General features: G+C 42.2%; 1 protein-coding gene across 1 annotated transcript; it reads left to right on the top strand.

Annotated features, from left to right (window-relative positions):
* Nucleotides 1–400: 400 nt before the first annotated feature.
* Nucleotides 401–12,563, top strand: rrp12 (ribosomal RNA processing 12 homolog). The gene is made up of 34 exons (XM_034681093.1): nt 401–640; nt 1,997–2,220; nt 2,329–2,412; nt 2,526–2,602; nt 2,691–2,796; nt 2,903–3,019; nt 3,701–3,839; nt 3,955–4,082; nt 4,190–4,288; nt 4,367–4,458; nt 4,561–4,672; nt 4,780–4,880; nt 5,896–6,010; nt 6,096–6,238; nt 6,328–6,449; nt 6,548–6,612; nt 6,706–6,868; nt 6,970–7,124; nt 7,305–7,372; nt 7,470–7,563; nt 8,267–8,425; nt 8,513–8,593; nt 8,679–8,784; nt 9,898–10,005; nt 10,084–10,241; nt 10,330–10,421; nt 10,540–10,695; nt 10,782–10,957; nt 11,053–11,163; nt 11,250–11,296; nt 11,386–11,464; nt 11,666–11,733; nt 11,826–11,908; nt 11,993–12,563. Exons 1-34 carry the CDS (start codon nt 502–504, stop codon nt 12,090–12,092), a joined length of 3,867 nt encoding a protein of 1,288 aa, XP_034536984.1. The 5' UTR covers nt 401–501; the 3' UTR covers nt 12,093–12,563.
* Nucleotides 12,564–13,206: the final 643 nt, after the last annotated feature.

The following is a 13,206-nucleotide window of genomic DNA, read 5'->3' as shown; positions in this document are numbered from 1 at the left end:
TTTGGAGTCATTTATTTTTAGCCCTGGACTGCATTATTGTTATTATTTTTTATTATTTTTATTATTATTTTAATCATTATTGTTTTAATCATTGCTTTAACTTTTATTTATCCTATTTAATTATTTATTTATCTATTTATATCCTGTATTCATCTGATCTTTTTAACACTACCTTATTTTTAACTTTTCTTTCCACTATTACTTATTTTATAAATGTTACTGTATTGATTTTATTTTATTCTAAGTATTTTATTTCTAATCATGCGTTTTATAATTTTACCATTGCTGTTGTTTGCATGCTGCGCATAGATGCTCCGTCGGTAGCTCTTGTTTTCAGTATTGAACAGGTTGAACAGGTTGAACAGCGCCACCTGCTGGCCAGAAAACAAAGCTTTTCCAGACACATGAACGCAGCCGTGACGTCACTTAGCACGCGACAGAGTCATCTGGAGCTGCACGGACTGTTGTGGTGGAGTAACCGAGATCATTTAACCCCGAAAAATGGTGAAATCGGGGAAACTGCGATCCGGGACGGGGTCTAAACTCAAGCGGTGGAAGAAAGGACACAGCAGCGACTCCAACCCGCAGACGAACCGGTTCCGTACGGCTGCTAAAAGCCGCTTCTTCAGCAGACCCTCCGGTAAGCTTCACAGCACACGTGGGTCTGTGGCTACTGCTAACATGAGCTAGTGTCAGCCATTTAACATGGGACAGTTCATGATAACTTTATATGATGTGTCATGAAACCTGCAATACCTTACAGTTCACTGCAGTAAATACAAGTGTTGATCTTGATCTGTCACATGTCATATTTAGGCAACAAGAGTAAGTCATCCCTCAAATTAGTCTATGATTTCATAAGACAGAATTTAACTTTGGTAACTGTGTATTTATTGCTGTGTAAGCCACAGAGACACTTGTTTTTATCTGTCTCGTGTGTGTCCATCATCTCTTCTCCTTTAAAGTGACACCCTGACAGAGAAAGCATCCTCCTTATATCTCCATAACAAAGCTGCACATGCTGGTTGTTTATATGTGTTATATAACTTCCTTTGCTGCATGTTTACATTAATTAGTCATCTGCATTGTCATAATTGGTGATGATAATACCTCTGATGCAGTTGTTGATAATAAAAATATTAATAACACGCACACACATCCATCTGCTTCTTACACCCTGTGCATTGCTTCCAGCTCTGCCTGTAAGACCTGTGTCAGACTGTGGCCCTGTCCTTGATCCCAACTTTCTCCTTTCTTATGTTATAATCTCAGATGTTTAAATGTTTCAGATTTTTAAACGTAACCTTAAGACTTACCTTTTTAATCTAGCTTTTAATTTGGAGTAATTTATTGGACTGCATTATTATTTTCATTAATATTTTAATCATTTTTATTTGAATCATTGCTTTAACATTTACTTACTATTTAATTATTTATTTATCTATATATTTCTTGTATTCACCTGATCTTGTTAACCATACCTTATTTTTTTCTTTCCACTATTACTTATTTTATTAATTTTTACTGTATTGATTTCATTTTATTTTTTAAGTGTTTTATTTATAATCATGCCTTTTAAAATGTTACCATTGATGTTGTTTTCTGTCTCTGTTATTCTGTGAAACACTTTGGGCTGCATGTGTTTATGTATGAAAGGTGCTATATAAATAAAGTTGAGTTGAGTTGAGATGTACATTAATTGGGACAAAGATATCTGCGAAATGAAATTGTTAGAGCTGTAAGTTGTAAAGTATGTCTTTTTTTTCTGTACATATCTAACTAACTATTCTGTGCCTCTGTATATACTTTTTATGTTATTTTATTCTATTTTATTTGATCTTTATTTTATTTTATTTATATCTTATTTTATTCCTTCTTCTATTAATATCTAACTTTCTTACTTACTGTTTATAAGAGCTCTGTAATGCCTGAATTTCCCTCCCCGGGATAAATAAAGTATTTCTGATTCTGATTCTTTCATATTTGTCCTCCACAGTCAACAGTGATCTAACAGTCGATGCCTTGAAGCTGCACAATGATCTGCAGACAGGCCCGCTGGAGCTGGGCAGCCGTAAAGATGCCTGTATGGAAGAGGAGCCAGATGAGGCGTTTTCAGACAAGACCTCGGGTACCTTCCTCAGCGGTCTGTCCGACTGCTCCAACCTGACGTTCAGAAAGGTGCAGCGCTACTGGGAGTCCAATTCAGCAGCTCATAAAGAGGTAGGCAGGACACTGGTTATTTAACCCTTAAATACAAATGCAGAACTGTGAATCCAAGATGCAGACTTTCCCTGTGTCTTTAATTTTCTCATGCAATGTGCTGCACAGATCTGTGCCGTGTTGGCAGCAGTTACTGAGGTGATCCGGAGTCAAGGAGGGAAGGAGACAGAAACAGAGTACTTTGCTGCTCTGGTGAGTAACATCTTTTTTTAAGTATGATCATGAAGACATTATCAGTTAACTTGCGGTGTGATGATAAGCAAACGTAGGCGTCTTTAAATGAAGCAAGTGTGCGCTTTTTCCAGATGACCACTCTGGAGGTTGTGGATACAGCTGAGTCACAGGCTGCAGTGGCGTACCTCCTCAACCTCGTGATGAAACGGTTAGACTAAATGATTTTTTTCAAGAAATATTTGGCATTTGTCAGGAATTATTCCTCATCTGTTATATATATATATCTTTCTCCATAGGGTTCCTGCTCCAGTGCTTATGTCCAAGTTCTCAGACACCACCAAGGCTCTGATGGACGTCATGTCTAAACAGGCGACGTCTGAGACGGCTGCAGCTCTCAGATGGGTGAGTAGTTTCATCTCTGAGCTTGTTCCTTCATTTTTACTTATTGATAAAAACTGCACAAACTAATTGATTCCTTTTTTTTTGTCTTTCATTTTTTCACGTTCAGGTCCTGTCGTGTCTGGCAACCTTGTTAAGGAAGCAGGATGTATCTGTGTGGACTTACCCGACTACTCTTCAGGCATATCACGGCCTTCTCAGCTTCACAGTGCACAGCAAACCAAAGGTTCGTCTCACCAGCCTCATACTAATGTCTTTGAACATCTGTGTGCAAATGCAACGATAATTTTTGAGCAAATAATTTTGGTTTGTGGCATACACTAAATTTACCAGCTGTTATTCCAGCTTGTGTTGTTGGCATGCAGGAAGTCAGTCCTTGCAAAGAGCAGAAGAGGAAAAATGCATTGGCCAGTGCAATCCCAGAACTCGTCTGCAACATTCTGCATTTAATTAGAGATGAGGGCACTCTGTAGCTGTTAGTGAGGAGGCTAAAGGCCTGCCTCAACTTCATCTTGTTGCCTGTATGTCAGGTCGACTGTAAGTTAGGTTGAGTCGGCATTTCCAATATGGCGACCGCCGTCCATAGGCTTCAAAACTCTGCTACAGAAACCAGTAGGTGACGTCAGAGAGACTAGGTCCATGTTCTATACAGCCTGGTTTACCCTCCAGCTACATTTTGGCAGTGCAAGTCACTAGTTGTGCTGTAAATAATGATGAGTCCTTGCAGGAAGTCTTGGTTGTCATATCCTTTATCACTTGTCCAAATGGCTGTTAAGCACACCAGAAGCTCTAAAAAGATATGACATCACCCTCAGAGGCTCTAATACAGCGTGAATGATAAAACATTGAATTTAACATTTAGCATGTTTTGCAAAAGTTAAATGTTTTCGCACTCTGTCCCTCTCAGGTCCGTAAAGCAGCACAGCAAGGTGTTTGTGCCATTCTCAGAGGAAGCGAGTTCCTGTTCAAAGATAATGCTCCAACCCATCACCCTGCTGCCATGACAACAGCCAAGTTCTGCATCAAGGAGATGGAGCAGGCAGGAGGTAAGACAGGTCACTGATGTGTACAGCTGAGTGGCACCGCTGTTCCTCTTGGGCTTTGATGAAGATGATGGTTTTTGGGAGACTGTCCTACATTGTGCTTTTTCTTTCTTATCAGGCAGCAAAGAGGACACCACCACGCTTCATGTTCTGGGTCTCCTCAAAGAGTTGATGGGGACGTTTCCTCTGGGAGCCGTCAAGTCCTGCTGTGAGACTTTGCTGCGAGTGATGACGCTCAGCCACGTGGTGAGAGCACACGAACATGAATCAGAGCAGCTGGAGACTCTTTCCTCTCCCACATTGACTCTTCAGTTTTTCACACTGTGCCTGTGTTTCTATGTTTCTGTGTGCAGCTGGTGACGGCGAGCGCCATGCAGGCCTTTCACAGACTGTTCAGTGGGAAACCAAACGCTTCAACTCTCTCTCCAGAACTCAACGCACAGATCATCACGGTGAGAAAACACAAACACATACAGTCGTACTTATGTTTTAAAATACACTGAGCACTAACAGAGCTCTTCTCCTCCCAGGCTCTGTATGACTACCTGCCCAGTGAGAACGACCTGCAGCCTCTGTTGGCCTGGCTCACCGTCATGGAGAAAGCACATGTTCACTTAGCAAGGTAATGAACCATCTCACATACAGCATAATATATCGCTCTTTTAAACATGTAATAGCACAGTGTGTAGCCGTGTTATTCATGCGTCTGTGTGTCTTTATTTAGCTTGCAGAGCTCTCTGAGTTTGGGTCACCTCCCTCGCCTCTTCTCTTCTGCCATGTCCTGCCTGTTGTCGCCTCACGCACAAGTGGTTTCTGCAGCAACTAACACACTAAAGGTACAAAATGCCTCCCAGACTTGATCTATCCTTCTATCTCAGGAATATTCACAAAGTAGTTTTTTTGTGTGTCCTAACATATGATGTATTTCTGTCCTCTGTTTCAGACTTTGTTGACTGAGTGTGTTGCTCCTCACATGGGGGAAATAGGGATGATCACCGCCACAGCGTCTGCAGGAAACCCTTCATACATCTGCAAAATGTTTCGGTAAGTGCTTCCACTTTGTCTCAACCTCTGCCTTCCCCTGTCCTCTTTTTAGCATCTCTCTACAGACTCTCATCTCTCTTTTCTCCTCTCTTCCCTCTTGAAAATGCGGGAGTATGTGGAGGTAGAGTGAACAGCCTAACCCACTCGTTCCCTCTCAGAACTGTAAAGCAGCACAGCAGCGTGTTTAAGCCACTCTTTAAAAAAAAAAGTGACTTTCTGTTTAAAAATAACGCTCCAACCCATCACCCTGCTGTATGCCATGCTGCACCTCACTCTCGGTGGAGGAAGGGCGTTCACACTAACTCAACAGGGGTGTGAGCTTAAGCCCAAACAGACTTTTTGCTTTGGCTCTGCCTTCCCTGTCCTCTCTCTTACACCATTCCTCTCTATTTGTCCCTTTTCTCCTTTCTATCTTCAAGTGTGGGTATGATGGGCGGGGGGAACTAGCATGGAGGGGGGTTCTTGCTCCGGGACACCAGAGCTCACTGTAGAGCCTCCCTGAGTGGTCTTGGGACTAGCTTGAAGAATCACTGGTAAAGGGAGTTGCACACTTGATCACCCTGCTGATGTTCAGACTCTTACTGCCCGGCTAGGTCCACATTTAGAGCATGGGTGACAATGGAGGCCAGGTGGTTGAATAAATAGTAGCAGGACTGTCAATACCTGAAGTTGGTCATTGATGGGCTGGGTCTCACTTGCAGGATCTAATGCTGGTAGACCTCTTGCATGGCAACATTGACAACATTTTAAATTCAAAAAGCACGTCTTCTGAATTTGCAAAACAAAAATTAGGGATTTGCAAATGCAAGTTTTGATTTCATGTTTTTTTTATCACAAATTTATTTGGCTTTGAAACATTTTTTGTATCGTCAAAAGTTTTCTTTTATCTTTTATCCTACTGCAGTTTTTTAAGCCATTCTGTATGAAAACATGATAAAGACGCTGATGAAGTAATCTTGGAGACATTCCTGTAAAAGCCATTTATGCTAATTATGGCTCTGTGTGTGTGTTCCAGCATTGTAGAGGAAGGATTGTCGTATCGCTTCCACGCCTCCTGGCCGTTTGTGCTGCAGATCCTGGGATCCTTTTACCGAGCTGCAGGGAAACAAGCTCACCCCGTCATGACCAAGGTACAGTCAGACAGCTCTACAGATCATCACGTCAGTAAAGAAGGGTGTATCAGTTAACCTGAGTGTGTCTGCTATCTCCTTTCAGTCCCTGCAGTCTCTGGCAGACCTGCGCTCCACCCCTCAGTTCCCCTTCAGTGGGGAGTTGGACCTGGCTGTGGGAGGAGCTGTGGAGAGCATGGGGCCTGACGTGGTGCTGGGTGCTGTGCCTCTCAACATCACTGGGTTCGAGTGAGTGCACATTAAACAGAAACACCGTGGATCAGACCTTTCATGGAGTGGTGGTTTAACCTGCTCTGTATTGTTGTTCTGTTCTTCAGGGATGATTTGGAGTTTCCTCGCAGCTGGCTGGTCCCTGTGATCCGTGATCACGTGAAGAACACTCACCTCAGCTTCTTCTCTTCATATTTCCTCCCTCTGGCTTCTACACTCAAGCAGAGAGGTAAACCAAGAGAGGGAGGCTTTAACTTTGGGTAGTGAGATGGGGAACCAGGCTTTGATTTAAATATGTATTTACTGATCTCTGTTTTTGTGTCACAGCTGAAGAGTTGGAGCAAGCAGGACAGAAACTTGAGGCCAAAGTCTACCAGACGCTGCAGCTGCAGGTAACTCTACTGTGACCTCCCTTTGATGCACTCAGGGGAAATGGCTGTAGTGGATGAGTTTTTAAAGACATTCATGTCTGTGTCTCCTTTCAGATCTGGACTATGCTCCCTGGTTTCTGCACGTGTCCTGTGGACCTACTCACATCCTTTAAAGGCCTTGCCCGTGTCCTTGGTATGGCTATTAATGAACGGCCGGATCTGAGACTCACAGTGTGCCAGGCCTTACGTACGATCATCAACAAGAGCTGCTCCTCTGGTAAGAGTGTGTTCACATAGAGATGAAATATTAAAAACTACAAACACATCTCAGACTTCAGGTCAGTGAAACCCTCTGTCCTCTTTTCTTGATGTCTACAGAGGAGGAAAAGGCAGAGGTGGGCCGCTTCTCCAAGAACTTCTTGCCCATCTTCTTCAACGTGTACAGCCAGCAGCCTGCAGCAGGAGAGCCCGGCAACTACAGGATGGCTGTACAGGACACCATCAGGGTCTACCTGACGGTCACAGACACACCGGTCAGTCCAGCTTCTACTGTAACATGTTCTCATCAAGCACAGAAATCAGTTTGTTTCCATGTCAGGCTTTTATTGTGAGCCTTTTTACACCCATGTCTGATTTTTTTGAGTAGCTGTCTGTCCTGTAACAGACCTGATTTATTTTCCTGGTTGCTCATTTATTAAAACCTTCATCCTCAGATGATCTGCACATTCCTGCAAAAAGCCACAGACAGACTGAGCAGCACAGAGGCAAACGAGTTCACACGGTAGGACACAAAGTTCCATGCATTGCCAGAGATTATTAGCTACTTATAGAATATATAACAGTGTTCTTACTCTTCCCTTTTTTTTCTTCTTTCTCAGGCTGTCTATGATGGACCTTGTGATTACCATGGCTCCCTTTGTAGACGGGGCTACCATGACTAAAACCTTTGAGCTGATCAGGCCGTATTTGGAGGTAAGGGGAAACTAAGACTGCGACACACACTGAATATTATCGGTCCTATTAAGTGTCTGTGCATTAAAAATCTTTGACTTTTTAAAACTTTTTTTATTGATTTATGCAGCTAAAACTACCTTTATCAGCTTGCATGAGCCTTAAGTTTTACCTGTAAGGTGCACATTTATCTGAGGATCTGCTGGCATGACATTGAACATATCTTGCAACTAGTTTCTTTAAACCCAAATTTTTTTTTTACCTATAACAGACATTTTCACAATATTATAGCTGGATTAAATATTGAAGTCAGCTTGCAAGCTACCATAGAGAGTTGCATTAATACTTTTTGTAAATAGGCTTTGTTTTGCTGGTTTTAATTGGCAGATCTGTTCATTTTGGAGAGGAGGAGACGTCTGAGGATAACTGATCATGGTTAAAAAAAAAAAAGCACTGAAGGCTCTTTGCTATTGAATTCATAGCCTGTGATGCTGTCATGCGCTGTTGTTGGTCTGAAAAAAGTGATGCAGCTAAAATACTAAAGATCATAAATTCAGCTGCCACAGTAGGAGTCGACTCTGTGTCTCTTAAAATGTGTAAAAGTTCAGATCAGACACTTTCCGTCTACACAATGAGCCAAAGTGCATGTGCGCTTTTTAATGAAAAGGGTTTAAGTGTTAGTTTTTTGTTTATTTTGTGCCTTCCTGTGCTTCTTTGTCTGCAGACCAAAGATCCCGGCATGCAGAAGAAGGCGTACCGTGTGCTGGAGGAGATGTGCGGAGGAGAGAGAGACGAGTGCACGTCGTTTGTCTTGGACAATCTGGAAACTCTAAAAGCGGTGCTGCTGGAGACTCTGAAGAACGCCTCCTCGCCTGCAAAGAGGGTGAGACTGCAGCACAGAGAGAAATCACACCAACTAAACCAAAACATGATTCACATTCCTGACTGATTGTTTCTTTTCTTCTTTCAGCCAAGACTGAAGTGTCTGATCCACATTGTGAAGCGGCTCAGTGAAGAACACAGAGACTTTATCACGGCTCTGCTGCCCGAGGTATGAACTCAAAGAAGTGTTTGTAAACACTCAGACAGAAAGAGTGCAGAAATTTAGCATTCTCACAAGTACCTCTCTCTTTCAGGTGATTATATGCACCAAGGAGGTTGCTGTGGGAGCTCGTAAGAATGCGTACACTCTGCTGGTTGAAATAGGAAATGCTTTTGTACGCTTCTGTGGAAACCCAAAAGGTAACACCTAAACTTCCTTAAAAAACTTTATTATTTTCAGAAACTGCGAAGTCAGACATCATACAGGCTAAAGGATTTTTTTGTTGTGGTTTTCATATTTGAAACACATTAAAAAGTAATGGAAGGGCCAGTCTTGCAGCAAATACAGAACACCATCATATCAATGGGCAAATGAATGTAACATAATGAATCCAGAGGTTAAAATATGGAGTGATTAGTAGTAACATAATACTGACAGGTTTAAAATCTCATGGACTGCTACTCTTCATGATATTATTCCACTTTCCTGCCCTGCTCCCTCCCTCATCTTCACTTTTATGATAATAATCAACATTTTGTTAAAGAAAAATTCATGAAGCTCCCCCAGAGATTTCAAAATCACCCCATGTTTCTTTTAGTCATGTTTTCCCACAGTAACCTTGATATTTTAAAATCATAATCTACTTAATTTTTAAGAGAAAAAAATCTTTTCTGAGAAGGTCACTCTTGTTGGAGATAAAATCATTATTTATATGTTCATTTCATGTTCATGTGTTTAAATGTATTCAAGCAGGAAACCTTTATTGATATTAGGAATCTCTTTTACAAGAGTCTCCTGGCCAAGATCAGCAGCAGCATGTTCCAACAAAGTTACAGACATACAACACATAATTCAAAAACAGTCAACATACCCTGGATCACATCACAGAAAGTCATCAGTCAAAGCATCTACAAGCTGATGCATCTTCCTCCAACGCCTTCAATCTGCTTTAAACACTAAAAGAGACATGCTCCCTCAGACTCAAAGTATTCTGCAGCAGGAGCAGCGTACCTAAAACTCTGGGAACGCACTCTGGGAACAAATCTCTTGGGTATATATTCAGGGTGAGGAGCTTTAGCGAACACAGGATCCTTACTTTTGTCATTTGGTTAATCATGTCAAGAACCTCCATCTAGAGACATTTCCAAAAGAAGTCAGAGAAGAGTTTCTTGCTTTAGAATGCGTCTTGGTTTGTAGATCAAAGTCTGTTATTTTTAGGTGGTTATTTATGTCTTCAAAGTCAAATTATGTTGCAGCTCAAAGTGTTTGTTGATCTTTTGTTCAAATACTGATCATTAATCTGTCTGCTGCAGATGCCATGGAACAGTACCTGATGCTGGTGTATGCAGGACTCACAGGCTCCGTCACCATGATCACCTGCACCGTGCTGGCTCTAACCCGCCTAGTGTTCGAGTACAAAGGTAAACTCATTGATTTTGAACTACTTTAATATTCATGTTAGCAGACAGGACTCAGTGTGGTTCCTTCTTCTGTCTCAGACGCTATAGATAAAAGCAACATGGAGCAGCTGCTGCACAACATCAGCCTGCTGCTCTCGTCCCGGACCAGAGAGATCGTCAAAGCCGCTTTGGGCTTCATCAAGGTCATCCTCTTCATTATGGACCCGAAGACGCTGGGTTCACACGCCACAGTCATGGTAGGTAGAAAAAATAGACACTCGAGTTCTCTGTTAGACAGCTTTGATCCTTATTGTGTACAGATTTAACTCTGTGTGTCGTGTTCAGATGGAGGGCGTAGGAAACATCAAAGATGACGTGAGGAGACACTTCAGAACCAAACTCAAGAACATTTTCACAAAGTTCATCAGAAAGTTTGGGTAAGTCCTTCCTTCCTTCCTTCCTTCCTCCATCCTTAAAAAAGAAAAATTGTGTTCTTGTGCAAAGTAATGAACACAGAAATAGAAATAGCCGTCTGATTTTCTTCTGTGCTTCCAGTTTTGAACTGGTGAAGAGCATGCTGCCTGCAGAGCATCACAAGGTGCTCGCAAACATCCGCAAAGCTGAGGCTCGTACAAAGAGAAAGAAGCAGGTGGCCGATCAGCAGGACGACTCTGAGAGCGAGGAGGAAACACCTAAAGCAAAGAGCAAAAGGTAGATCTCTGTTCTCTACACAAAGCCCTGCTTTCCCTTCATACCTTTACCTCCCATCTCAATTATATTTGCCTCCTCCCCTCCAGTATCGAGGAGATCCTTGCAGAGTCGGACAGTGATATGTCGGAGGATGAAGGGAAGGCTGGTAACGCTCAGAAGAAGAAACCAGGCAAACAGCAGAAAGGACGAGCCTGGCTCAAAGAAGGAGTGGAGGATGACCCGCTTAACTTCCTGGATCCCAAAGTTTCCCAGAGAGTGCTAGGTACCTCAAAGTCACAGCTAGGCTGCAGTTTGATTGGCCCAGAGAGAAGTTATTCAGTGGTTTTAATTCCTACATGATTTTTCTGTCTTCCTCAGCCACCAACCCCGCCCTGAAGAAGAGCGCTAAGGTGGAGCACGGCTTCAAGGTGACATCAGACGGGCGGCTGATCATCAGAGATGACGACGAGGAGGATGTTAATGAGAAAGGTGAGAGGAATCTTGTCCTCATCAGTGTTGAGTACATTATTTATGTCTGAACACGCCGTGACATCAACCTGTGACTTCTACCACAGATGGGGAAGAGATGAAGGACATCCTAGAGGAAGCTGGAGTGAAGAGTGTGAGTACTTCAATATGAGACACAGAAAGTACAAAACATTTTTATATTGTTCAGATAATTTATTGTTTTTTTTATTTATAACATTTTAGAAAAAGACACAGAAAAGAAGGTTCAGAGACGACAACTTTGATGATGACATGGATGTGGAACCACAGCTGAAATATAAAGGTAGGATCAGTAGGTGACTCCTTTGAGGGAGGGATACATCCTCCTTGAGAACCTGCCTTTAACACAGACATTACCTTTTAATGGAATGAAATCATTTTAATAAATGAGCTGTGATTTATCTGAGCAGACTTGGATGTTTCACAGCACATTATGTCAATGAGAGATTTTGATTTCGACTAATGACACCTGTTCTCCTGTCAGCTGGAGGCTCAGGTATCCACAGAGCGCTGGGAGGAAGGCCAGAAGTCGGGTCAGATTACAAGTCAAAGGTGAGACTGTCTGCTTGCAGATTGCAGAAAACACGCTGCAGGAGTTTCCGTTTGGAAACTATAACCCGTAGTTCTTTTATTTCACCTCTCAGAAAGGAAAAGGAGATGTGAAGAAACAAGGAAAACTTGATCCCTACGCTTACATCCCTCTGAGGAAGGCTCAGCTCAACCGCAGGTTTGAACTTTGAGCCGTTCTATGATGAAGAATTCATTTCCATAATGTTGTCAAACACTGAAATGTTTTATTCTGTTTCTGCAGGAAGCGTGCCAAACTTCAGGGCCAGTTCAAGGGCATGGTGAAGGGAGCCCAGAAGGGGGCGCAGTCAGGAAAGAAAATGCATAAGAAGAGGAAAGCTTGAGGAACATTCTCTTATTACGCCATGGACTTAAACTGTGTTGTGTGTTCATAAACATACAACATTTATAGGATATACACCTTGGCTGTGTGTGTGTATGTCTGCGTTTCTGTCATTGAAGGTGAAACCGGTTTGTTTTTGAACTGATCCATCTCTCTGAGCTGCAGAGCTTTTAGATGGATGTCCCAGAGCTTCATGACAGTTGTGTGTAAGAGTGTGTTTCTGCCTTTCATGGACTTTGATGAACCATAAAAATGTATTTATGTTTGAATATTGTGGAGATCTGTTGGCTGACAATAACACAGATTTGGTAAAAGTGATTTCTGCTGTTGTTGTCAATGTGGTCACTTGAGGGCACTGTAGACCTCCGTCCTGTCAACAGTGAACGAACGAATGCATTCATGATTTTAAAACTGATTTAAAGCTGCTTTTATTTTGAAAAATATAAAACAAAAGCTCCTCTACAAATCTTCAGACAATCTCCAGCTTCCAGTAATTCTTTTGTCCAAGTGACAGTGAACGCATCATCTTGATACACTCGGAGAGAAGCTGTAGGTTGTCTTGCAGGATGAGTTAACATACCATTACCCTCATGTGATTCATTCCCACAGATGGGTTGCAGCAAGATGAGTCATGTAGCAGCAGACTGACCTCCTAATCGCACTCTTATGTCGAGTGAGCTCAGTGTGCATGTCAGCGTTTTGTGACGGGAGCTGCCGAGACCTGTACTGATTCAGGACATTCTCAGACCATACAGTCATGGCCAAAAGTTTTGAGAATGACACAAATATTACATTTTCACAAAGTCTGCTGCTTCAGGGTTTTTAGGTGTTTTTGTCAGATGTTTCTATGGTATAATGAAATACAATTCGAAGCATTTCATAAGTATCAAAAGCTTTTATTGAGAATTACACAGAATTCATGCAATAAGTCAATATTTGCAGTGTTGACCCTTCTTTTTCAAGACCTCTGCAATTCTCCCTGGCATGTTGTCATCAACTTCTGGACCACTTCCTGACTGATGGCAGTCCATTCTTGCATAATCAATGCTTGGAGTTTGTCAGAATTTGTGGGTTTTTGATTGTCCACCCGCCTCTTGAGGATTGACCACAAGTTC

Source organism: Notolabrus celidotus, chromosome 4 (assembly GCF_009762535.1).
Source record: "Notolabrus celidotus isolate fNotCel1 chromosome 4, fNotCel1.pri, whole genome shotgun sequence".
In the NCBI taxonomy this organism is placed as follows: Eukaryota; Metazoa; Chordata; class Actinopteri; order Labriformes; family Labridae; genus Notolabrus; species Notolabrus celidotus.
Note: the sequence above shows the minus strand (reverse complement) of the source record. Positions and strands in the feature narration are given on the sequence as shown.

Coding starts and splice junctions, on each gene's coding strand:
- rrp12 (XM_034681093.1), top strand. CDS start 502: ATGGTGAAATCGGGGAAACTGCGATCCGGGACGGGGTCTAAACTCAAG. Junction 7,125..7,304: donor TGACGGTCACAGACACACCG/GTCAGTCCAGCT, acceptor CTTCATCCTCAG/ATGATCTGCACATTCCTGCA. Junction 11,734..11,825: donor GGTCAGATTACAAGTCAAAG/GTGAGACTGTCT, acceptor TTCACCTCTCAG/AAAGGAAAAGGAGATGTGAA.